The sequence below is a fragment of the Musca autumnalis genome, unplaced genomic scaffold (genome assembly GCF_047663935.1).
Source record: "Musca autumnalis isolate F117 unplaced genomic scaffold, ASM4766393v1 scaffold_1, whole genome shotgun sequence".
Taxonomy (NCBI): Eukaryota; Metazoa; Arthropoda; class Insecta; order Diptera; family Muscidae; genus Musca; species Musca autumnalis.
Window position 1 is genome coordinate 88,305,682 of NW_027411644.1, and position 26,298 is coordinate 88,331,979.

The 26,298-nt window shown below is 30.8% G+C and overlaps 1 protein-coding gene across 7 annotated transcripts in view; it reads right to left on the reverse strand.

Annotated features, from left to right (window-relative positions):
- Positions 1 to 26,298, reverse strand: part of smash (smallish) — a 393,042-nt gene that overhangs the window by 11,108 nt on the left and 355,636 nt on the right. For all 7 annotated transcript variants that reach the window (XM_073984255.1, XM_073984264.1, XM_073984273.1 and 4 more), the window contains 2 exons: positions 11,111 to 12,452; positions 44 to 1,538 (listed from right to left, as the gene is read on the reverse strand). In XM_073984255.1, the coding sequence (XP_073840356.1) occupies positions 44 to 1,538; positions 11,111 to 12,452 (2,837 nt within the window). The remainder of the gene's footprint in view (positions 1 to 43; positions 1,539 to 11,110; positions 12,453 to 26,298) is intronic.

Here is a 26,298-nt window from a genome sequence, read left to right on the forward strand (position 1 = left end):
AATAAAACAAATTGGAACAATTTCTATTTTTTTAAACGCTTACCGCTTACGTTCCCCAATGCCTTTGCTTTGGACCCTTTCGGTAAGGGTTTGTATTATGGAGTCGGGTAAAGGTTTGCCATTTGAGGAGCTCGATACTCCACCACCATTTGTTAGCTGTTTAACCGTTGTGGTATGGGTTGGGGTATTTGAGGAAGATTGCACACGTCTCTGCTGTTGCTGTTGTTCCACCAAACGTCTTTGTTCAGCTTCCTGGACTAGCCAATGATTATTGCTATGACCATGATAGGCATCTGGCATGGATTTACGTTTCTGTTGATAGGCTGAAATCCAGGCTGGATCATTGGTCAAATTGCTATCATAACTTTTACGTTGTTGCACTTGTACCCAACCATCTGTGTATTTGGGTTTGGGTGTGGCACTGAGAGCATGCAGGGTATTGCGTGACATATTACCGGGATATAGTGACTGATTGACTGTTGCCGTTGCGTTTATCGCGTTTTGGCCATTAACGACTGTATTTAAATTTTGTTCCGACTGATGATGCTGATAGTTGGAATAGATGTGGGGTGCCCCACTACGGGGAGCAGCTGTGGGGGCAATTTTTACCAAAGAACCACCAAAATGTTGAGAATTCAAAGAATGTCTTTGGCGTGAGGAGAAATCAGACGAATCCAAAGGTATACCGCCACCATTGTGTTGTGGCATACCATTGACTGTATTGCTGACATTGGTATTGACATGCATTGCCCTCATGGGTTTAGAGGGTGGCACTGGGGGCTGCATCATCCTTTTGGAAAACTCATTTATATCCGACATAGATTTACGATAGTCGGTATCCATTTGGTAATATTGTTGTTGTAAATTTGGAATATTAGCATAGATTTGTTGTTGATGTGACTGGTTTGAATTGGCTGGATAGTGTTGTTGTTGATAGCCATTCATTTGATAAACTCCATTGGTGGGTGGTAGCATATTATGATCAATGTTGACATTTCCACCACCTGAGGGCACCGTCATTGCCCCCAAACCGTTTAAATCTTGTAAAGATCTACGATTTGCTGACATTAACATTTTCGCTCCATGTTGTAGCTCACGCCGTGCCATATTTTCTCTTAGCATTAGATTTTCTCTTTGTCTCTTTAACTCCTCCTGTTCCAGCTGCAATAGTTCACGTTCAACGCGTAGCACTTCTTCTTGTTCGCGTATTTTCTCTTCTATGGAGAGCATTTTGGCATTGGCAGTTGCAGTGGCTTCGGTCAAAGATTGAGTGGCAGCAGCAGCCACCGTGGCCGATTCAGTCCATGATTCAGCAGAATTACCTTTGACAGTTTGTAGAAGAGGTGTGGGGGCGACAGTGAGCAGGCCATCGTTTTGATAGATCATATCATTGGTGGGTGGATCCAAAGTAATGGGTGTTTGCAGTGTTAGAGGAGAGGTGCTGTCATCATGGGGTTCATTTTCTTCTGATGAGTTGGTGTAATGTTCACTACTTTGACGTGAATGATTTTCAGAGACACCGGAATCACGACTTTCACCTTGAATGGAGAGAAAACATATAGGTGAAAAGAGATTAAAATTCCAAAAACAACAAGGAAATTTTAGCCAAGAATAAGCGTAAGGGTTGTAAGGCAATAAGAGCCATAGTCGTGGGGTTTTTGAAGTACCACTAGAAATGATTCAAAAGTGGAATTAGTTTTCCTTTAAAATATTAAAATTTCTTCATTGAATCTAGCATTTCCTTACATTTTCACCCTTAACCTTTCGCCGGCAACAAACCTAACTAAATGGATTAGGCCCAAAACAAAGAAGAAAAAAGTATAAAAAGAAAAGACAAAAAGTAACAAACATTGGAAAGCAGGGCAGGCAGACATTGATTGGAAAGGTAAAATCAGATACATTTTATGTCTTAACAATGTTGTGTTACACAGTTTTTCGACTGATGACCTGACCTGAGACACTTTGCACTTAATTAATAATCTGATATGTGAACTGTGTAGATATGGACATTGTGACAGAAAGCCCACGTAGCTATAAAAAGTTGCTTTGAAAAGTTCGGTTAATAACCCACCAAAGATTTGATGGTATCTTCTCAAAGAAAAAGGGCAATCAAATTCTTGACTCCATAACATTTGGGTATCTGTCAGAACTATGGGAAATTTGATAGACAACGATTCAGAGTCTAAAATAGTCATCGACACTTTCAGAAGTGTCTATAGAAAAGGTACTTCTATAGACACTTCTGAAAGAAAAGGTACTTCTAGAGACACTTCTGAAAGAAAGGGTGCTTCTATAGACATTCTTCTGAACGAAACGGTGCTTCTATAGAACCTTTGTGAAAGAATGGGTGCTTCTGGACGCTCTTTCAGAAGGGAATGGCACTTCTAGAGACTCTTTCGGAAGGGTGCTTCTATAGACTCTTTTAGAAGGAAGGGTGTTTCTATAGACCATTTCTGAGAGAAAGGGTGCTTCTATAGACCCTTTCTTATAGAAAGGGTGCTTCTATAGACCCTTTCTTATAGAAAGGGTGCTTCTATAGACCGTTTCTTATAGAAAGGGTGCTTCTATCAACCATTTCTGAGAGAAAGGGTGCTTCTATAGACCCTTTCTTATAGAAAGGGTGCTTCTATAGACCCTTTCTTATAGAAAGGGTGCTTCTATCAACCGTTTCTTATAGAAAGGGTGCTTCTATCAACCTTTTCTGAGAGAAAGGGTGCTTATATAGACCCTTTCTGAGAGAAAGGGTGCTTCTGTAGACCCTTTCTGAGAGAAAGGGTGCTTCTATAGACCATTTCTGAGAAAAAGGGTGCTTCTATAGACCCTTTCTAAGAGAAAGGGTGCTTCTATAGACCCTTTCTGAGAGAAAGGGTGCTTCTATAGACCCTTCCTGAGAGAAAGGTTGCTTCTATAGACCCTTTCTGAGAGAAAGGGTGCTTCTATAGACCCTTTCTGAGAGAAAGGGTGCTTTTATAGACCCTTTCTGAGAGAAAGGGTGCTTCTATAGACCCTTTCTGAGAGAAAGGGTGCTTCTATAGACCCTTTCTGAGAGAAAGGGTGCTTCTATAGACCCTTTCTGAGAGAAAGGGTGCTTCTATAGACCCTTCCTGAGAGAAAGGGTGCTTCTATAGACCCTTTCTGAGAGAAAGGGTGCTTCTATAGACCCTTTCTGAGAGAAAGGTTGCTTCTATAGACCCTTTCTGAGAGAAAGGGTGCTTCTATAGACCCTTTCTGAGAGAAAGGGTGCTTCTATAGACCCTTTCCGAGAGAAAGGGTGCTTCTATAGACCCTTTCTGAGAGAAAGGGTGCTTCTATAGACCCTTTCTGAGAGAAAGGGTGCTTCTATAGACTCTTTCTGAGAGAAAGGGTGCTTCTATAGACCCTTTCTGAGAGAAAGGGTGCTTCTATAGACCCTTTCTGAGAGAAAGGGTGCTTCTATAGACCCTTTCTGAGAGAAAGGGTGCTTCTATAGACCCTTTCTGAGAGAAAAGGTGCTTCTATAGACCTTTTCTGAAATAAAGGGTGCTTCTATAGACCTTTTCTGAGAGAAAGGGTGCTTCTATAGACCCTTTCTGAGAGAAAGGGTGCTTCTACGGACCCTTTCTGAGAGAAAGGGTGCTTCTATAGAACCTTTCTGAGAGAAAGGGTGCTTCTATAGACCCTTTCTGAGAGAAAGGGTGCTTCTATAGACCCTTTCTGAGAGAAAGGGTGCTTCTATGGACCCTTTCTGAGAGAAAGGGTGCTTCTATAGACCCTTTCTGAGAGAAAGGGTGCTTCTATAGACCCTTTCTGAGAGAAAAGGTGCTTCTATAGACCCTTTCTGAGAGAAAGGGTGCTTCTAAAGACCCTTTCTGAGAGAAAGGGTGCTTCTAAAGGCCCTTTCTGAAAGAAAGGGTGCTTCTATAGACCTTTTCTGAAAGAAAGGGTGCTTCTATACCCCTTTTCTGAAAGAAAGGGTGCTTCTATAGACCTTTCTGAAAGAAAGGGTGCTTCTATAGACCTTTTCTGAAGGAAAGGGTGCTTCTATAGACCTTTTCTGAAAGAAAGGGTGCTTCTATAGACCTTTTCTGAAAGAAAGGGTGCTTCTATAGACCTTTTCTAAAAGAAAGGGTGCTTCTATAGACCTTTTCTGAGAGAAAGGGTGCTTCTAAAGGCCCTTTCTGAAAGAAAGGGTGCTTCTATAGACCTTTTCTGAAAGAAAGGGTGCTTCTATAGACCTTTTCTGAAAGAAAGGGTGCTTCTATAGACCTTTTCTGAAAGAAAGGGTGCTTCTATAGACCTTTTCTGAAAGAAAGGGTGCTTCTATAGACCTTTTCTGAAAGAAAGGGTGCTCCTATAGACCTTTTCTGAAAGAAAGGGTGCTTCTATAGACCTTTTCTGAAAGAAAGGGTGCTTCTATAGACCTTTTCTGAAAGAAAGGGTGCTTCTATAGACCTTTTCTGAAAGAAAGGGTGCTTCTATAGACCTTTTCTGAAAGAAAGGGTGCTTCTATAGACCTTTTCTGAAAGAAAGGGTGCTTCTATAGACCTTTTCTGAAAGAAAGGGTGCTTCTATAGACCTTTTCTGAAAGAAAGGGTGCTTCTATAGACCTTTTCTGAAATAAAGGGTGCTTCTATAGACCATTTCTGAGAAAAAGGGTGCTTCTATAGACCCTTTCTAAGAGAAAGGGTGCTTCTATAGACCCTTTCTGAGAGAAAGGGTGCTTCTATAGACCATTTCTGAGAAAAAGGGTGCTTCTATAGACCCTTTCTAAGAGAAAGGGTGCTTCTATAGACCCTTTCTGAGAGAAAGGGTGCTTTTATAGACCCTTTCTGAGAGAAAGGGTGCTTCTATAGACCCTTTCTGAGAGAAAGGGTGCTTCTATAGACCCTTTCTGAGAGAAAGGGTGCTTCTATAGACCCTTTCTGAGAGAAAGGGTGCTTCTATAGACCCTTTCTGAGAGAAAGGGTGCTTCTATAGACCCTTCCTGAGAGAAAGGGTGCTTCTATAGACCCTTTCTGAGAGAAAGAGTGCTTCTATAGACCCTTTCTGAGAGAAAGGTTGCTTCTATAGACCCTTTCTGAGAGAAAGGGTGCTTCTATAGACCCTTTCTGAGAGAAAGGGTGCTTCTATAGACCCTTTCCGAGAGAAAGGGTGCTTCTATAGACCCTTTCTGAGAGAAAGGGTGCTTCTATAGACCCTTTCTGAGAGAAAGGGTGCTTCTATAGACTCTTTCTGAGAGAAAGGGTGCTTCTATAAACCCTTTCTGAGAGAAAGGGTGCTTCTATAGACCCTTTCTGAGAGAAAGGGTGCTTCTATAGACCCTTTCTGAGAGAAAAGGTGCTTCTATAGACCTTTTCTGAAATAAAGGGTGCTTCTATAGACCTTTTCTGAGAGAAAGGGTGCTTCTATAGACCCTTTCTGAGAGAAAGGGTGCTTCTATGGACCCTTTCTGAGAGAAAGGGTGCTTCTATAGACCCTTTCTGAGAGAAAGGGTGCTTCTATAGACCCTTTCTGAGAGAAAGGGTGCTTCTATGGACCCTTTCGGAGAGAAAGGGTGCTTCTATGGACCCTTTCTGAGAGAAAGGGTGCTTCTATAGACCCTTTCTGAGAGAAAGGGTGCTTTTATAGACCCTTTCTGAGAGAAAAGGTGCTTCTATAGACCCTTTCTGAGAGAAAGGGTGCTTCTAAAGACCCTTTCTGAGAGAAAGGGTGCTTCTAAAGACCCTTTCTGAGAGAAAGGGTGCTTCTAAAGGCCCTTTCTGAAAGAAAGGGTGCTTCTATAGACTTTTTCTGAAAGAAAGGGTGCTTCTATACCCCTTTTCTGAAAGAAAGGGTGCTTCTATAGACCTTTCTGAAAGAAAGGGTGCTTCTATAGACCTTTTCTGAAAGAAAGGGTGCTTCTATAGACCTTTTCTGAAAGAAAGGGTGCTTCTATAGACCTTTTCTGAAAGAAAGGGTGCTTCTATAGACCTTTTCTGAGAGAAAGGGTGCTTCTAAAGGCCCTTTCTGAAAGAAAGGGTGCTTCTATAGACCTTTTCTGAGAGAAAGGGTGCTTCTATAGACCTTTTCTGAGAGAAAGGGTGCTTCTATAGACCTTTTCTGAAAGAAAGGGTGCTTCTATAGACCTTTTCTGAAAGAAAGGGTGCTTCTATAGACCTTTTCTGAAAGAAAGGGTGCTTCTATAGACCTTTTCTGAAAGAAAGGGTGCTTCTATAGACCTTTTCTGAAAGAAAGGGTGCTTCTATAGACCTTTTCTGAAAGAAAGGGTGCTTCTATAGACCTTTTCTGAAAGAAAGGGTGCTTCTATAGACCTTTTCTGAAAGAAAGGGTGCTTCTATAGACCTTTTCTGAAAGAAAGGGTGCTTCTATAGACCTTTTCTGAAAGAAAGGGTGCTTCTATAGACCTTTTCTGAAAGAAAGGGTGCTTCTATAGACCTTTTCTGAAAGAAAGGGTGTTTCTATAGACCTTTTCTGAAAGAAAGGGTGCTTCTATAGACCTTTTCTGAAAGAAAGGGTGCTTCTATAGACCTTTTCTGAAAGAAAGGGTGCTTCTATAGACCTTTTCTGAAATAAAGGGTGCTTCTATAGACCTTTTCTGAAAGAAAGGGTGCTTCTATAGACCTTTTCTGAAAGAAAGGGTGCTTCTATAGACCTTTTCTGAAATAAAGGGTGCTTCTATAGACCTTTTCTGAAACAAAGGGTGCTTCTATAGACCTTTTCTGAAAGAAAGGGTGCTTCTATAGACCTTTTCTGAAAGAAAGGGTGCTTCTATAGACCTTTTCTGAAAGAAAGGGTGCTTCTATAGACCTTTTCTGAAAGAAAGGGTGCTCCTATAGACCTTTTCTGAAAGAAAGAGTGCTTCTATAGACCTTTTCTGAAAGAAAGGGTGCTTCTATAGACCTTTTCTGAAAGAAAGGGTGCTTCTATAGACCTTTTCTGAAAGAAAGGGTGCTTCTATAGACCTTTTCTGAAAGAAAGGGTGCTTCTATAGACCTTTTCTGAAAGAAAGGGTGCTTCTATAGACCTTTTCTGAAAGAAAGGGTGCTTCTATAGACCTTTTCTGAAAGAAAGAGTGCTTCTATAGACCTTTTCTGAAAGAAAGGGTGCTTCTATAGACCTTTTCGGAAGGAAAGGGTACTTCTATAGACCTTTTCTGAAAGAAAGGGTACTTCTATAGACACTTTTCTGAAAGAAAGGGTGCTTTTATAGACCTTTTCTGAAAGAAAGGGTGCTTTTATAGACCTTTTCTGAAAGAAAGGGTGCTTCTATAGATCTTTTTTGAGAGAAAGGGTGCTTCTATAGACCATTTCTGAGAGAAAGGGTGCTTCTATAGACCCTTTCTGAGAGAAAGGGTGCTTCTATAGACCCTTTCTGAGAGAAAGGGTGCTTCTAAAGACCCTTTCTGAGAGAAAGGGTGCTTCTAAAGGCCCTTTCTGAAAGAAAGGGTGCTTCTATAGATCTTTTCTGAAAGAAAGGGTGCTTCTATAGATCTTTTCTGAAAGAAAGGGTGCTTCTATAGACGTTTCCTGAAAGAAAGGGTGCTTCTATACCCCTTTTCTGAAAGAAAGGGTGCTTCTATAGACCTTTTCTGAAAGAAAGGGTGCTTCTATAGACCTTTTCTGAAAGAAAGGGTGCTTCTATAGACCTTTTCTGAAATAAAGGGTGCTTCTATAGACCTTTCTGAAAAAAAGGGTGCTTCTATAGACCTTTTCTGAAAGAAAGGGTGCTTCTATAGACCTTTTCTGAAAGAAAGGGTGCTTCTATAGACCTTTTCTGAAAGAAAGGGTGCTTCTATAGACCTTTTCTGAAAGAAAGGGTGCTTCTATAGACCTTTTCTGAAAGAAAGGGTGCTTTTATAGACCTTTTCTGAAAGAAAGGGTGCTTCTATACCCCTTTTCTGAAAGAAAGGGTGCTTCTATAGACCTTTTCTGAAAGAAAGGGTGCTTCTATAGACCTTTTCTGAAAGAAAGGGTGCTTCTATAGACCTTTTCTGAAATAAAGGGTGCTTCTATAGACCTTTCTGAAATAAAGGGTGCTTCTATAGACCTTTTCTGAAAGAAAGGGTGCTTCTATAGACCTTTTCTGAAAGAAAGGGTGCTTCTATAGACCTTTTCTGAAAGAAAGGGTGCTTCTATAGACCTTTTCTGAAAGAAAGGGTGCTTCTATAGACCTTTTCTGAAAGAAAGGGTGCTTCTATAGACCTTTTCTGAAAGAAAGGGTGCTTCTATAGACCTTTTCTGAAAGAAAGGGTGCTTCTATAGACCTTTTCTGAAGGAAAGGGTGCTTTTATAGACCTTTTCGGAAGGAAAGGGTGCTTTTATAGACCCTTTCTGAAGGAAAGGGTGCTTTTATAGATCCATGCCGAAAGAAATGGTTCTTCTATCGACCCTTTCTGAAAGAAAGGGTACTTCTATCGACCCATTCTGAAAGAAAGGGTGCTTCTATAGACCTTTTCTGAAAGAAAGGGTGCTTCTATAGACCTTTTTCTGAAAGAAAGGGTGCTTCTATAGACCTTTTCTGAAAGAAAGGGTGCTTCTATAGACCTTTTCTGAAAGAAAGGGTGCTTCTATAGACCTTTTCTGAAAGAAAGGGTGCTTCTATAGACCTTTTCTGAAAGAAAGGGTGCTTCTATAGACCTTTTCGGAAGGAAAGGGTACTTCTATAGACCTTTTCTGAAAGAAAGGGTGCTTCAATAGACACTTTTCTGAAAGAAAGGGTGCTTCTATAGACCTTTTCTGAAAGAAAGGGTGCTTCTATAGACCTTTTCTGAAAGAAAGGGTGCTTCTATAGACCTTTTCTGAAAGAAAGGGTGCTTCTATAGATCTTTTCTGAAAGAAAGGGTGCTTCTAAAGATCTTTTCTGAAAGAAAGGGTGCTTCTAAAGATCTTTTCGGAAAGAAAGGGTGTTTCTATAGACCTTTTCTGAAAGAAAGGGTGCTTCTATAGACCTTTTCTGAAAGAAAGGGTGCTTCTATAGACCTTTTCTGAAAGAAAGGGTGCTTCTATAGACCTTTTCTGAAAGAAAGGGTGCTTCTATAGACCTTTTCTGAAAGAAAGGGTGCTTCTATAGACCTTTTCTGAAAGAAAGGGTGCTTCTATAGACCTTTTCTGAAAGAAAGGGTGCTTCTATAGACCTTTTCTGAAAGAAAGGGTGCTTCTATAGACCTTTTCTGAAAGAAAGGGTGCTTCTATAGACCTTTTCTGAAAGAAAGGGTGCTTCTATAGACCTTTTCGGAAGGAAAGGGTGCTTTTATAGACCCTTTCTGAATGCCGAAAGAAATGGTTCTTCTATCGACCCATTCTGAAAGAAAGGGTACTTCTATCGACCCATTCTGAAAGAAAGGGTACTTCTATCGACCCATTCTGAAAGAAAGGGTACTTCTATCGACCCATTCTGAAAGAAAGGGTACTTCTATCGACCCATTCTGAAAGAAAGGGTACTTCTATCGACCCATTCTGAAAGAAAGGGTACTTCTATCGACCCATTCTGAAAGAAAGGGTACTTCTATCGACCCATTCTGAAAGAAAGGGTACTTCTATCGACCCATTCTGAAAGAAAGGGTACTTCTATCGACCCATTCTGAAAGAAAGGGTACTTCTATCGACCCATTCTGAAAGAAAGGGTACTTCTATCGACCCATTCTGAAAGAAAGGGTACTTCTATAGACACATTTCTGAAAGAAAGGGTGCTTCTTTAGACCCTTTGTGAACGAAAGGGTGCTTCTATAGACCTTTTGTGAAAGAATGGGTGCTTCTATAGACACATTTCTGAAAGAAAGGGTGCTTCTGTAGACCTTTTGTGAAAGAATGGGTGCTTCTATAGACACATTTCTGAAAGAAAGGGTGCTTCTGTAGACCTTTTGTGAAAGAATGGGTGCTTCTATAGACACATTTCTGAAAGAAAGGGTGCTTTTATAGACTCTTTCAGAAGGGAAGGGTGCTTCTACAGACCCTTTCTGAAAGAAAAGGTACTTCTATAGACCTTTTCAGAAGGAAAGGGTACTTCTATAGACATATTTCTGAAAGAAGGGGTGCTTCTGTAGTCTGTTTCAGAAGGGAATGGTGCTTCTATAAACTCTTTCAGAAGGAAAGGATGCTTCTATAGACTCTTTCAGAAGGGAAGGATGCTTCTATAGACATTTCAGAAGGGAAGGATGCTTCTATAGACATTTCAGAAAGTAAGGGTGCTTCTAAAGGCCCTTTCCGAAAGTAAGAGTGCTTCTATAGACCCTTTCTGAAATTAACGGTGCTTCTATAGCCCCTTTTGAGAGAAAGGTGGCTTCTATATGATTGGCAGTAATATTGTAATGTGCAAAGTATGGACCAACTTGCATACTTGGTTCGGGTTTCGGAACATTATATAAATAAGTGTGTACTTGTCCCCGGAAAAAATTAAGGGTCGTTAGTACCCACAAGGAATATCTGCTGTAAAAAAACGATCCGAGTAGTGGCTTGATTCGTTCAAGAGTTATCGTACGCACCAGCCATCTCGACAGTCAGGCGTACGGACAAAGATAAGTCGACTTTAGCGAAATCGACTCCAAATTGTCTGCAACGGATTTCGTCCAAATATATTTGTGATTCAACATCATTATTTCTATGAGGCACATTTTAGATCGCATCAAAGTCTATAATATAAGGCAGGGACGTAGTCAGAAATGCACCTGGGCACCATTTCGGGCGGGGCCCAATGGACAACATTTAAACTTTTATGAGTAAAATATACGAAAAAATTTCTGAAAATTTACGATTTACCCCCCGGGACACCCCCTGACTACGTTGGTGATATAAGGGTATATTACTCTCGTTAACAGAAAAGCGGAGAGTATAAAAACATTGAATAATGTTGCATAATTTTAGGCTCAACATACAGTAGGATTGCTGGAGCTTTGATGCAGGGACAAAATATTACCGTTTGAGAGAAAATCTCCAAACATTTCCAGTTTGAGTGGAAAATATTTGAAATCGGGTGGTAACTTTATAAGAGGGAGAAGAGTTGAAATGCCTAATATCACGTTTTTGAGGAGTTTCAGCAATAAAAGGAAAGAAACAGCTTCGTAAAATGAATGACTGGGTCGGAAATATGAGGAGCAAACTATGGCATCGAATAACCTTTAAATTATTCAACTTACCTGTATCGGAGCTGTCACACAATCCCGCCTTTAAGTACATTTGCTTCTCCAGCCGTCGTTCCTCTTGCAACAATTGGGCCATGTCGGGTGGTGGGGCCACTGTCAATTCCAAATATGAATCATCATCATCCATGGAGCTGCCCTCAATACCCAAAAAACTGGAACGTTTATTGCGCAATTCTTTCTTAATACGTTTGGTGGAATTCATACGCTTCATGGGTGGTGAAGGATGATCTTGGGGTTGCTGCTGTTGTTGTTGCTGCTGATATTGTAAGTGGTGATTTAACTGATGACGTGTCAATGTTTCATAAGTGTTTTCCGATGAAGAATAGGTATCAGTGGTGTGGCTACTATCAACATCATCGAAGAGGGGTGGACTTTCTATGGGTGGTGGTGGTGGCTTCTCTTTGGGTGGTTCCAAATGCATGGAGGACTCTTCGCCACCCAGGCCATTGCCATTGAAGAAAATCTCAATGTTTTCATAGACTGGTATGGGTTTTAAGTGTTTGGGGGCATCGTAGTAGGGTTCGCTGGATTTGGGTACTTGATAATAGGGTTCAATGGGTTCATCATCGTTTGGTTTAGTCTGTTCAATAATGGTTTCAAAGGTTTCACTAAACATTGATGGTGTGGTGTTGGGGTTGTTGTTGCTAGTATTGTCCGTTAGTTGTTCACTATCTACAGTTGCTGCTGCAACTGTTGGCAAATTTGTTGTTGTGTTGTTTGTTGTTAAGAGTGTTGCATTAGCAAAAGCATTTGTTAACTCATCTACATTATTATTGTTGCTGTTGTTATTATTGTTATTGGTATTATTAGCTACTAAAATTGGCGCTGTTGTTGTTGTTGTCTGACTTTGTTTAATTTGACTACAATTTTGATTTGAGAATTCCTCATTTTGATTTAGTTCAGATTGTTGGGGTTGTTGTTTATTGTTCATACTTGGAATGATTGTTTGTTGCTGTTGTAGTTGTTGTTCACTTGTTTGCACATTAACATTCTCATATATGGGCTCCTTGGAAATTTCTTCTTCAGATTTTTCTTGTATCTCCAAGGCTTCTTGGATTTTTGTTGTTGTTTCACCTTCGCTTAGAAATTGTTTTTCTTCATCGGTTTTATTTGTTAAGGTAATTATCTCTTCTGGATTGGCGGCAACCTCTAGCATTGAATTGTGACTGGTGGCATTGATGCTAGTGTTAATGGTGTTGTTGTTGTTGTTTGCATTATTACTGGATGGGACAGTTTGTGGCTGTGGGAAATATTCCCCGTTGGTCTGGTGGTGCTGCTGGTGGAGGTTGGACTCTTTGTCAATTGCTGCCAGCGCCGATTCCAGAGCTTCGTTGATCTGTTTTTTCAAATTTTATATTTTGTTGTTGTTGTTGCCAAGGAAAAAGAACAAATCATTCATTGCAGCAAGCGTTTTGAGTTGAAAGGCAAGGCAAGAGCGAGCGAGCAGCGCAGACATGGTTTGCATTAAAAAATTCAAACAATATTTTTTATATTCCGCATGGAAGAAGAAGAAGAGAAAAACAAACATAAAAGAAAAATTAATTAAGGTTAATTACACAACAAAAAAATGACAAATTTTTAAAAGAAAATTAATAAAAGAAGGATTAGTTTTTTTAGGTTAGGTTAAAATAAAATTTAATTAAAATATTTAAAAATTTAAAACTTAAGGCAAGGCATTCTGCAAACATAGCCATTTTGTTTTGAAAATAAACAAAGGCTTAATAAATGTAACTTAATTAACAAACAGCTTTTCATTTGACTTAACAAAACAAACAGTTGGCAATCAAACGAAATAACAGATGACGAGCAATTTTTTTCATTTGACTCTTGACAAACACAAACAAAACAGGCAACATGGAAAAATCACAAACACAAAGGCACAGCAGTATTAACAAAAATAAAGGATCATGCAAAAAGCAATAGGTAAATAACCTGCGAAAAAATTTAAATTTAGAGACAAAAAAAATATTTACAAATTTTCATGGGGAAAAGGTGTTTCTCATTTCTCTTTCCCCCTTTTCAACACAAGAAGATGATTTTTCAATGTTTTAAGAATATCTTTTCCACAAACGTGGTTTTCTTAAAGAATACTTTTTCCACAAACTCGGATTTTATAAAGAAAAATCTTTCCACAAAGGCGGATTTTTTAAAGAATATTTTTTCCACAAACTTGGATTTTTTAAAGAATATTTTTTCTACACATGAATTTTTTAAAGAATATTTTTTCTATAAACGTGGATTTTTTAAAGAATATTTTTTCTATAAACGTGGATTTTTTAAAGAATATTTTTTCTATAAACGTGGATTTTTTAAAGAATATTTTTTCTATAAACGTGGATTTTTTAAAGTATATTTTTTCTATAAACGTGGATTTTTTAAAGAATATTTTTTCCATAAACGTCGATTTTTTAAAGAATATTTTTTCTATAAACGTGGATTTTTTAAATAATATTTTTTGTGGAAACGTGGATTTTTTAAAGAATATTTTTCTATAAACGTGGATTTTTTAAAGAATATTTTTTCTATAAACGTGGATTTTTTAAAGAATATTTTTTCTATAAACGTGGATTTTTTAAAGAATATTTTTTCTATAAACGTGGATTTTTTAAAGAATATTTTTTCTATAAACGTGGATTTTTTAAAGAATATTTTTTCTATAAACGTGGATTTTTTAAAGAATATTTTTTCTATAAACGTGGATTTTTTAAAGAATATTTTTTGTGGAAACGTGGATTTTTTAAAGAATATTTTTTCTATAAACGTGGATTTTTTAAAGAATATTTTTTCTATAAACGTGGATTTTTTAAAGAATATTTTTTCTATAAACGTGGATTTTTTAAAGAATATTTTTTCTATAAACGTGGATTTTTTAAAGAATATTTTTTCTATAAACGTGGATTTTTTGAAGAATATTTTTTCTATAAACGTGGATTTTTTAAAGAATATTTTTTCTATAAACGTGGATTTTTTAAAGAATATTTTTTCTATAAACGTGGATTTTTTAAAGAATATTTTTTTTATAAACGTGGATTTTTTAAAGAATATTTTTTCTATAAACGTGGATTTTTTAAAGAATATTTTTTTTATAAACGTGGATTTTTTAAAGAATATTTTTTCTATAAACGTGGATTTTTTAAAGAATATTTTTTCTATAAACGTGGATTTTTTAAAGAATATTTTTTCTATAAACGTGGATTTTTTAAAGAATATTTTTTCTATAAACGTGGATTTTTTAAAGAATATTTTTTCTATAAACGTGGATTTTTTAAAGAATATTTTTTCTATAAACGTGGATTTTTTAAAGAATATTTTTTCTATAAACGTGGATTTTTTAAAGAATATTTTTTCTATAAACGTGGATTTTTTAAAGAATATTTTTTCTATAAACGTGGATTTTTTAAAGAATATTTTTTCTATAAACGTGGATTTTTTAAAGAATATTTTTTCTATAAACGTGGATTTTTTAAAGAATATTTTTTCTATAAACGTGGATTTTTTAAAGAATATTTTTTCTATAAACGTGGATTTTTTAAAGAATATTTTTTCTATAAACGTGGATTTTTTAAAGAATATTTTTTCTATAAACGTGGATTTTTAAAGAATATTTTTTCTATAAACGTGGATTTTTTAAAGAATATTTTTTCTATAAACGTGGATTTTTTAAGGAATATTTTTTCTATAAACGTGGATTTTTTAAAGAATATTTTTTCTATAAACGTGGATTTTTTAAAGAATATTTTTTCTATAAACGTGGATTTTTTAAAGAATATTTTTTCTATAAACGTGGATTTTTTAAAGAATATTTTTTCTATAAACGTGGATTTTTTAAAGAATATTTTTTCTATAAACGTGGATTTTTTAAAGAATATTTTTTCTATAAACGTGGATTTTTTAAAGAATATTTTTTCTATAAACTTGGATTTTTTAAAGAATATTTTTTCTATAAACTTGGATTTTTTAAAGAATATTTTTTCTATAAACGTGGATTTTTTAAAGAATATTTTTTCTATAAACTTGGATTTTTTAAAGAATATTTTTTCTATAAACGTGGATTTTTTAAAGAATATTTTTTCTATAAACGTGGATTTTTTAAAGAATATTTTTTCTATAAACGTGGATTTTTTAAAGAATATTTTTTCTATAAACGTGGATTTTTTAAAGAATATTTTTTCTATAAACGTGGATTTTTTAAAGAATATTTTTTCTATAAACGTGGATTTTTTAAAGAATATTTTTTCTATAAACGTGGATTTTTTAAAGAATATTTTTTCTATAAACGTGGATTTTTTAAAGAATATTTTTTCTATAAACGTGGATTTTTTAAAGAATATTTTTTCTATAAACGTGGATTTTTTAAAGAATATTTTTTCTATAAACGTGGATTTTTTAAAGAATATTTTTTCTATAAACGTGGATTTTTTAAAGAATATTTTTTCTATAAACGTGGATTTTTTAAAGAATATTTTTTCTATAAACGTGGATTTTTTAAAGAATATTTTTTCTATAAACGTGGATTTTTTAAAGAATATTTTTTCTATAAACGTGGATTTTTTAAAGAATATTTTTTCTATAAACGTGGATTTTTTAAAGAATATTTTTTCTATAAACGTGGATTTTTTAAAGAATATTTTTTCTATAAACGTGGATTTTTTAAAGAATATTTTTTCTATAAACGTGGATTTTTTAAAGAATATTTTTTCTATAAACGTGGATTTTTTAAAGAATATTTTTTCTATAAACGTGGATTTTTTAAAGAATATTTTTTCTATAAACGTGGATTTTTTAAAGAATATTTTTTCTATAAACGTGGATTTTTTAAAGAATATTTTTTCTATAAACGTGGATTTTTTAAAGAATATTTTTTCTATAAACGTGGATTTTTTAAAGAATATTTTTTCTATAAACGTGGATTTTTTAAAGAATATTTTTTGTGGAAACGTGGATTTTTTAAAGAATATTTTTTTGTGGAAGCGTGTATTTTTTAAAGGATATTTTTTTGTGGAAACGTGGATTTTTTAAAGAATATTTTTTTGTGGAAGCGTGGATTTTTTAAAGAATATTTTTGTGGAAACGTGGATTTTTTAAAGAATATTTTTTTTGTGGAAACATAGATTTTTTAAATAATATTTTTTGTGGAAACGTGGATTTTTTAAAGAATATTTTCTTGTGGAAACGTGGATTTTTTAAATAATATTTTTTTGTGGAAACGTTGATATTTTTAAGAATATTTTTTCCACAAACGTGGATTTTTTAAAGAAGATTTTTTCCACAAACGTGGATTTTTTAAAGAATATTTTTCCACAAACGTGAATTTTTAAACAATGTTTTCTCCATAAACGTAGATTTTTAAACAATGTTTTCTCCATAAACGTAGATTTTTAAACAATATTTATTCCACAAACGTGGATTTTTTTCAAGAATATTTTTTCCTTAAACGTGGATTTTTTAAACAATATTTTTTCCACAAACGTGGATTTTTTAAGAATATTTTTTTTACAAACATGGATTTTTCAAGAATATTTTTTTTACAAACGTGGATTTTTGAAGTATATTTTTCCACAAACGTGGATTTTTTAAAGTATATTTTTCCACAAATGTGGCATTTTTAAAGTATATTTTTTCCACAAACGTCGAAACAATTATAAACGTGGATTTTTTTAAGAACATTTTTTCAATATTCGTGGGTTTGTTTAAGAATATTTTTTCAATATTCGTGAATTTGTTTAAGACTATTTTTTAATATTCGCGGATTTTTTTTAAGAATATTTTTTCAATATTCGTGGATTTTTTAAGACTATTTTTTCAATAGTCGCGGATTTTTTTAAGAATATTTTTTTCAAAATTGGTGTATTTTTTAAATAATATTTTTCAATAATGGTGGATTTTTTAAATAATATTTTTCAATAATGGTGGATTTTTTAAAGAATATTTTTTCAATAATCGTGGATTGTTTAAGAATATTTTTTGTCCATATCCGTGGATTTTTTAACAGTATTTTTTTAAGTATTTCTATGTTTTGTTCGACATGAATTGTAATAAAAACCAAGATAATTGAGCGTGAGGACCTCAATCTTCGGTTTTATTAATATTTTTTTTAAATCATGGATTTTTTTGAATATTTTTTTAAAAAAATCGCGTAATATTTTTTTCTTTCCTCTTGTCCCCTATACCTCCTTTCGTATACAGATTGTAAAGATCAATGAACATCAGGGCACATATGTATAAAAGCTTCAATTTACATATACTCTTCTCTATATAATATTTACATAGTTTGATTGCAACCCCCGCCCCTCCATATTGCCTGTTCAATGCATTCCATTTACACTTTATTTATGACACCATAATCTGAATTTATTGAATTTGTTCAAAAACTCATAAAATCAACATCTAGCTAGCATTCCCTCAGTCAATTTGACACCCAACACATGGAATATAATAATGTTATCTCTTCCTATCTCTAATACCGATTTACCTACCATCTATCTACCTTCTCCCACCATGTTTATTCTATTTTCAATACGACTAATTTTATTTGTGAACAAACATATTACACACTTTAGCCATCAATGGAGGAGGGCGAGTAGCAGGAGGAGAACTAGGTGGAATAACAAATCATTTACCATTGATAAGGTTTCTCATTAATTGGGACTTTGTTGTTTTTTGTTGTTGTTAATATCCATTAAAGAATTGAAATGGAAAAAATCAATCATAGTTTTGCAGATTTTCCTATTAAAACAAAGTCTCAAAATGATGTCATATGTGGGGAAAAGGGAGGAAACATTTTCATAGAACGTAATAAATAATCATAATAAATTATGTATTATTAAATGGGAATACCAAATTGACTCTAAAATAAACTTAAATCTGTGCATATCTGTTGATGTGGGCGTATAATCAATGTCGGTACTCATAGAACCCGTAGAACGAAGATAATTGGGACAAAACATTTTCTATGGAAAAAGTCCCTGTTTCTCCTGAGACGACTGTTCCTATAGAAACAGCCTAGTGAGAACATAATTTTTCCACAGAAAAAAGTCTGGTGATAACATGGTTGTAAAAAAACACTTCTTCTACAGAAGTTTTAGTCTTGTTAGAAACTATTTCTAATGAAAAAGTCTCATTAGAAAACTTTTCCTACAGAAAAAAGTTAAAAAACATAGGCATAGATCAGGTTTAAATATGAAATATATCGGTTTACCTCTCAATTTCCAGGAAGGTGAAAATCGCCTAAATGAATAATTTTTGGGGAAATGGTTTGGTTTCGGCTGTGTAGGTGGAATTTGAACTGTCCATAGATGAAAGTCTTAATTCACACAAGTTTCCGATCTATGAAGATAAGAAAATACTCTCTTCCGCTCATCCCTTAAGACTCCAATCTATAAAGACACTCACCGAAATTTTCTATTTTTTCCTTATAAAAAATTAAATTAACCATTTTTCCCTATTTTTATCAGCAAACTTTTTCTGTAGAAACTATCACTTCAGATAACGTTTTCTATAGAAAAAAGTCAATTCAGCAAACTTTTTCTATAGAACAAGATATATAGTAGAGAGTACTATATGTATATAGTCTCATAAATAACGTCTAAATGGAATACATTCCACAGACAGTATGGAGAGGGCGGGGCTGCAATAATGATATATAAATATTTTCTGTATACGGAAGGAGGTATAGGGGACAAGATGAAAAAAAAGAAAAATATTTCCACGATTTGTAAAAAAATATTCTTAAAAAACTACACTTTTTGAAAAAAAAATATTCTTAAAAAATCTATAATTATTGAAAAAAGTATTTTTAAAATAATATTAAATATTTTTAAAAGAAAAATTTAAAAATCTACGATTATTGGAAGATTGTTCTTAAAATACAAGATTTTTAAAAAATCCAAGATTATAGAAAAATATTCATAAAAATTAAAATTAAAAAAAACACGATTATTGAAAAAAATATTCTTAAAAAATCCACGATTATTCAAAAATATCATTGAAATTATTGAAAAAAAAAATATTCTTAAAAAATCCACGATTATTCAAAAATATCATTGAAATTATTGAAAAAAATATTCTTAAAAAATCCACGATTATTGAAATTATTGAAAAAAATATTCTTAAAAAATCCACGATTATTGAAATTATTGAAAAAAATATTCTTAAAAAATCCACGATTATTGAAATTATTGAAAAAATATTCTTAAAAATCTACGATTATTGAACAAATATTCTTAAAAAAACACGATTATTGAACAAAATATTCTTAAAAAATCCACGATTATTAAAAATATATTAAAAAAAATCCACGATCATTGAAAAAATATCCTTAAAAAATGCACGATTATTGAAAATATATTAAAAAATAAATCCACGATTATTGAAATTATTGAAAAAAATATTAAAAAATCCACGATTATTGAAATTATTAAAAAAAATATTAAAAAAATCCACGATTATTGAAATTATTGAAAAAAATATTAAAAAATCCACGATTATTGAAATTATTGAAAAAAAAAAATTAAAAAATCCACGATTATTGAAATTATTGAAAAAAATATTAAAAAAACCACGATTATTGAAATTATTGAAAAAAATATTAAAAAATCCACGATTATTGAAATTATTGAAAAAAAAATATTAAAAAATCCACGATTATTGAAATTATTGAAAAAAAATATTAAAAAATCCACGATTATTGAAATTATTAAAAAAAATATTAAAAAATCCACGATTATTGAAATTATTGAAAAAAATATTAAAAAATCCACGATTATTGAAATTATTGAAAAAAAAAAATTAAAAAATCCACGATTATTAAAATTATTGAAAAAAAATATTAAAAAAACCACGATTATTGAAATTATTGAAAAAAATATTAAAAAATCCACGATTATTGAAATTATTGAAAAAAATATTAAAAAATCCACGATTATTGAAATTATTGAAAAAAATATTAAAAAATCCACGATTATTGAAATTATTGATAAAAAAATTAAAAAATCCACGATTATTGAAATTATTGAAAAAAATATTAAAAAATCCACGATTATTGAAATTATTAAAAAAAAATATTAAAAAATCCACGATTATTGAAATTATTGAAAAAAATATTAAAAAATCCACGATTATTGAAATTATTGAAAAAAAAATTTAAAATTCCACGATTATTGAAATTATTGAAAAAAATATTAAAAAAAAACACGATTATTGAAATTATTGAAAAAAATATTAAAAAATCCACGATTATTGAAATTATTGAAAAAAATATTAAAAAATCCACGATTATTGAAATTATTGAAAAAAATATTCTTAAAAAATCCACGATTATTGAAAAAATATTCTTAAAAAATCTACGATTATTGACAAAATATTCTTAAAAAATTCACAATTTTTGAAAAAATATTCTTAAAAAATCCACGTTTATTGAAAAAATATTCTTAAAAAACAACAATTAAAGAAATTTTTTTTTCAAAATTGTGGATTTTTTAAAAAATATTTTTCTTTCAAAAATTGTGGATTGTTAAGAATATTTTTTTTTCAAAAATTGTGGATTTTTAAAAATATTTGTTCAGCAATAATGATTTTTTTTTTTAAGATTCACTTTGGCACTTTTGTTTTGTTTTTGTTTTTTAAGAATAGTTTTTCCACAAACTTGGATTTTTTAAACAATATTTTCTCCACAAACGTAGATTTTTAAACAATATTTTTTCCACAATCGTGGATTTTTTAAACAATATTTTTTCCACAAACGTGGATTTTTTAAAGAATATTTTTTCCACAAACGTGGATTTTTTAAACAATATTTTTTCCACAAACGTGGATTTTTTAAACAATATGGATTTTTTAAACAATATTTTTTCCACAAACGTGGATTTTTTAAACAATATTTTTTCCACAAACGTGGATTTTTTAAACAATATTTTTTCCACAATCGTGGATTTTTTAAACAATATTTTTTCCACAAACTTGTATTTTTTAAACAATATTTTTTCCACAAACGCGGATTCTTTAAACAATATTTTTTCCACAAACGTGGATTTTTTAAACAATATTTTTTCCACAAACGTGGATTTTTTAAACAATATTTTTTCCACAAACGTGGATTTTTTCAAGAATATTTTAAAATAATATTAAATATTTTTAAAAGAAAAATTTAAAATTCTACGATTTTTGGGAATTTATTCTAAAAAAAACAAGATTTTTGAAAAAAATATTAATATTAAAAAATCCACGATTGTTGAAAAAAATTTAAGATTTTTGAAAAAAATATTAATATTAAAAAATCCACGATTGTTGAAAAAAATTTAAGATTTTTGAAAAAAATATTAATATTAAAAAATCCACGATTGTTGAAAAAAATTCAAGATTATTGAAAAAATATTCTTAAAAAATCCACGATTATTGAAAAAATATTCTTAAAAAATCCACGATTATTAAAAAAAAATTCTTAAAAAATTAACGATTATTGAAAAAATATTCTTAAAAAATCCACGATTATTAAAAAAATATTCATAAAAAATGCACGATTATTGAAAAAATATTCTTAAAAAATTCATGATTATTGAAAAAATTCACGATTATTGAAAAAACATTCTTAAAAAATCCACGATTATTGAAAAAATATAAAAATCCACGATTATTGAAAAAATATAAAAATCCACGATTATTGAAAAAATATAAAAATCCACGATTATTGAAAAATTATTCTTAAAAAATCCACGATTACTGAAAAAATATTCTTAAAAAATCCACGATTATTGAAAAAATATTCTTAAAAAATCCACGATTATTGAAAAAATATTCTTAAAAAATCCACGATTATTGAAAAAATATTCTTAAAAATCCACGATTATTGAAAAAATATTCTTAAAAAATCCACGATTATTGAAAAAATATTCTTAAAAAATCCACGATTATTGAAAAAATATTCTTAAAAATCCACGATTATTGAAAAAATATTCTTAAAAAATCCACGATTATTGAAAAAATATTCTTAAAAAAATCCACGATTATTGAAAAAATATTCTTAAAAAATCCACGATTATTAAAAAAATATTCATAAAAAATGCACGATTATTGAAAAAATATTCTTAAAAAATTCATGATTATTGAAAAAATTCACGATTATTGAAAAACTATTCTTAAAAAATCCACGATTATTGAAAAAATATAAAAATCCACGATTATTGAAAAAATATAAAAATCCACGATTATTGAAAAATTATTCTTAAAAAATCCACGATTACTGAAAAAATATTCTTAAAAAATCCACGATTATTGAAAAAATATTCTTAAAAAATCCACGATTATTGAAAAAATATTCTTAAAAAATCCACGATTATTGAAAAAATATTCTTAAAAATCCACGATTATTGAAAAAATATTCTTAAAAAATCCACGATTATTGAAAAAATATTCTTAAAAAAATCCACGATTATTGAAAAAATATTCTTAAAAAATCCACGTTTATTGAAAAAATATTTTTAAAAAAATCCACGATTGTTGGAAAAATATTCTTAGAAAAATTCAAGATTTTTGAAAAAATATTCTTAAAAAATCCACGCTTATTGAAAAATATATTATTAAAAAATCCCCGATTATTAAAAAATTATTCTTAAAAAATCTACAATTATTGAAAAACATTCTTCAAAAATCCACGATTGTGGGAAAAAATTCTTTAATAAATCAACGATTACTGAAAAAAATGCTTAAAAAATCCACGATTATTGAAAAAATATTCTTTAAAAATCTAGGATTCTTGAAAAATATACTTAAACTAAATACACAATTATTGAAAAAAATATTTGTAAAAAATCCAAGATTATAAAAAAATATTTAAAAAAAAACACTATTAGTAAAAAAATATTATAAAAAAATCCACGAGTATTAAAAAATATGCTTTAAAAAATCCACGATTATTAAAAAAAATATGCTTTAAAAAATCCACGATCAATTCAGCAAGCTTTTTCTATAAAGAAGTCAATTTAGAAAACGGGTTTTTAATAGAGAAGGACAATTCAGCAAACTTTTTCTGTATTACATGTCAATTCAGGCCATTTTTCTGTAGAGAAAGTCAACTTAGAAGCCTTTTTTTATAGAAAAAGCCAATTCAGAAAACATTTTGTTTATTAAATGTCAATTCAGCAAACTTTTTCTATTGTAAAAGGGAATTCAACAAACTTATTCTATAGAAAAGTCAATTCAGCAATATTTTTCTACAAAAAAGTTAATTCAGAAAAATTTTTCAATAAAAAAGAAAATTCAACAGACTTTTTTGCTAGAAAAATTCAACTCAGATAACTTGTTCTACGTAGAAATTCGAGAAAAAGCCCATTCACTTAACTATTTTCATTAAAAAAATAAATTCAGTCAAGTTTTCTACATAAAATTCCAATTCAGCCAACATTTCCTAAAAAAAATGAATTCAGCAATGTTATTATTATTTTAATAAACTTCTTAATATAATTCAGCTAACATTTAATTCAATTCAGGTCATAAACATTAATTCAGCAAACAATTCAGTGAAATATGAATGATATAAATTTTTTCCACAGAAAAAGTCAATTCAGCTAATAAATATTTCAAGTGAGCAAAATTTTTAAAAGAAATTTAATTTTTTTAATGAAATAAATGTTAACTGTAAAATTTTTTAAATTTAAAAAAGTTGCCCATCGAAAAAATCTGTTCAGCTCAAAAAGGCATTTTCAATTCAATTCTTCAAATTTCTTTGAAGAAAATTTCAGGTTAAAGTCAATTCAGCAAGCCTTTTCTATAAAAAAGTCAATTTAGAAAACGGATTTTTAATAGAAAATAGAAAAGGCCGATTCAGCAAACTTTTTCTGTATTAAATGTCAATTCAGCCCATTTTTCCATAGAGAAAGTCAACTTAAAAACCTTTTTTTATAGAAAAAGCCAATTCAGAAAACTGTTTGTGCAATAAATGTCAATTTAGCAAACTTTTTCTATTGTAAAAGGGAATTCAACAAACTTTTTCTATAGAAAAGTCAATTCAGCAATATTTTTTTTTCTACAGAAAAAGTTAATTCAGCAAAATTTTTCAATAAAAAGAAAATTCAACAAACTTTTTTTTAGAAAAATTCAACTCAGATAACTTCTGCTACGTAAAAAAGTCGAGAAAAAGCCCATTCACTAAACTATTTTCATAAAAAAAATAAATTCAGTCAAGTTTTCTACATAAAATATCAATTCAGCCAACATTTCCTAAGAAAAAATAAATTCAGCAATGTAATTATATCTATAAAGACATTTTAATAAATTTCTCAATATAATTCAGCTAACAATTCAGGTCATAAAAATTAATTCAGCAAACAATTCAGTGAAATATGAATGATATAAATTTTTTCCACAGAAAAAGTCAATTCAGCTAATAAATATTTCAACTGAGAAAAAATTTTAAAAGAAATTTAATTTTTTTTAATGAAATAAATGTTAACTTTAAAATTTTTTAATAGAAAATCCAAATGCAGCACAATTTTTTTAAGAAAAATGGCAATTCAGAAATGTCTTTCTGCAGATGAATTAAATTTAAAAAAGTTGTCCATCGAAAAAATCTGTTCAGCTCAAAAAGGCCTATTCAATTTACAAACTTCTTTGAATAAAATTGCAGGTTAAAGTCAATTCAGCAATGATTTCTAACCCAAAATGTTGATTCAGCATAGTATTTAGTTTGAAAATCGTAGATTTTTTAACGTTTCTAACAAGACAAGTTAATATAGACAACATTTATCATAATTCAGCTGTGAAAAATCTAGTCAACAGTGAAAAATTTGTTTCTGTTTTAAGACAACCTTTCTAGTTTTATAATTTATTTCTATTGTTGGCAAAGAAATGCTTATTTTGACGACTTTTCTCATAGAAACATTGCAGGTAGTAAACATAGGAAAAGTCAATTAAGCGAAATAAGGAAAAGTCAATTAAGCGAAATAAGCTAGCAATTCAGAACATTTTTTTAAAGAATTTTTAATATTTTAATGAGGAAAATATTTGCAAAGGCATTTTTTTTCAATAAAAAATCCAATTAAGCAGAATTTTCTTATGGAAAATCATAATTCAGCAATAGTGTTCTTTAGAAGAAAAAAATGCCAAAAATTGTTTATCTAAAAATATAGTCAGCTAACATTTTTTAATTTGCAAACATCATTGGAGGAAATTAGCAATTTTTTTCCATAGAAAACGCCCATTCAGAAAGGAAGTTTGTTTGAAAATCATGAATCTATAACAATTTATTCAATTCAGCTATTAAAGGTCTAATTCAGCTAACATTTATTTATATTCATCGATTAAAAATCGACTTCATCTAACATTTTCCTTCTTTGAATTCTTGGTTAATGTCAGCAATGTTTTCGACAGAAAATTTTAATTCAGCAAAGTAGCTGGTTTTAAAATCGCTAATCTAAAAATTTTTCCCACAAAATAGATAATAATTATAATAAAAAATCAAATTCAGCTAACATTTATTGTAATTTACAATAGTCTTTGAAGAAAATTCTTTGTTAATTTCAATTTCAATTCAATTTGTTAATTTAATTTTTATAAAAAATTTAAATTTAGCAATGTTTGGTTTTTTTTCCATAGAAAATGCCCATTCAGCAAAGAAGTTTGTTTGAAAATCATAAATCGATAACAATTTATTCAATTCAGCTATTAAAAGTCTAATTCAGCTAACATTTTCCTTCTTTGAATTCTTGGTTAATGTCCGTAAAAAGTCAATTCAGCAATGTTTTCAATAGAAAATTTTATTTCAGCAAAGTAGCTGGTTTTAAAATTTCTAATCTAAAAATTTTTCCCACAAAATACATAATAATTTACTACAATTCAGCTATAAAAAATCAAATTCAGCTAATATTTTTTGCAAATTACAATAGTCTTTAAAGGAAATTCTTTGTTCATTTCAATAAAAATCAATACCGCAATGTTTTTTTTTTTTATAGAAAATTTAAATTAAGCAATGTTTTTTGTTCAACTAATTTCTTTATAAAAATTATTATTATTATTATTATTTTACTTTGTAAGTACCTTAAGTAGCAAATTGTCTCACCTTTATTGATTTCAACGCTAGTTTTGGTGAACTCATATCACACTGAATTTCCCAACTTCTCCGAAAATTTAAATTTCCGTTACAAAAAAACAAAAAACTCCCCACTATTTTTTTTTAACAAAAATGTTCTCTA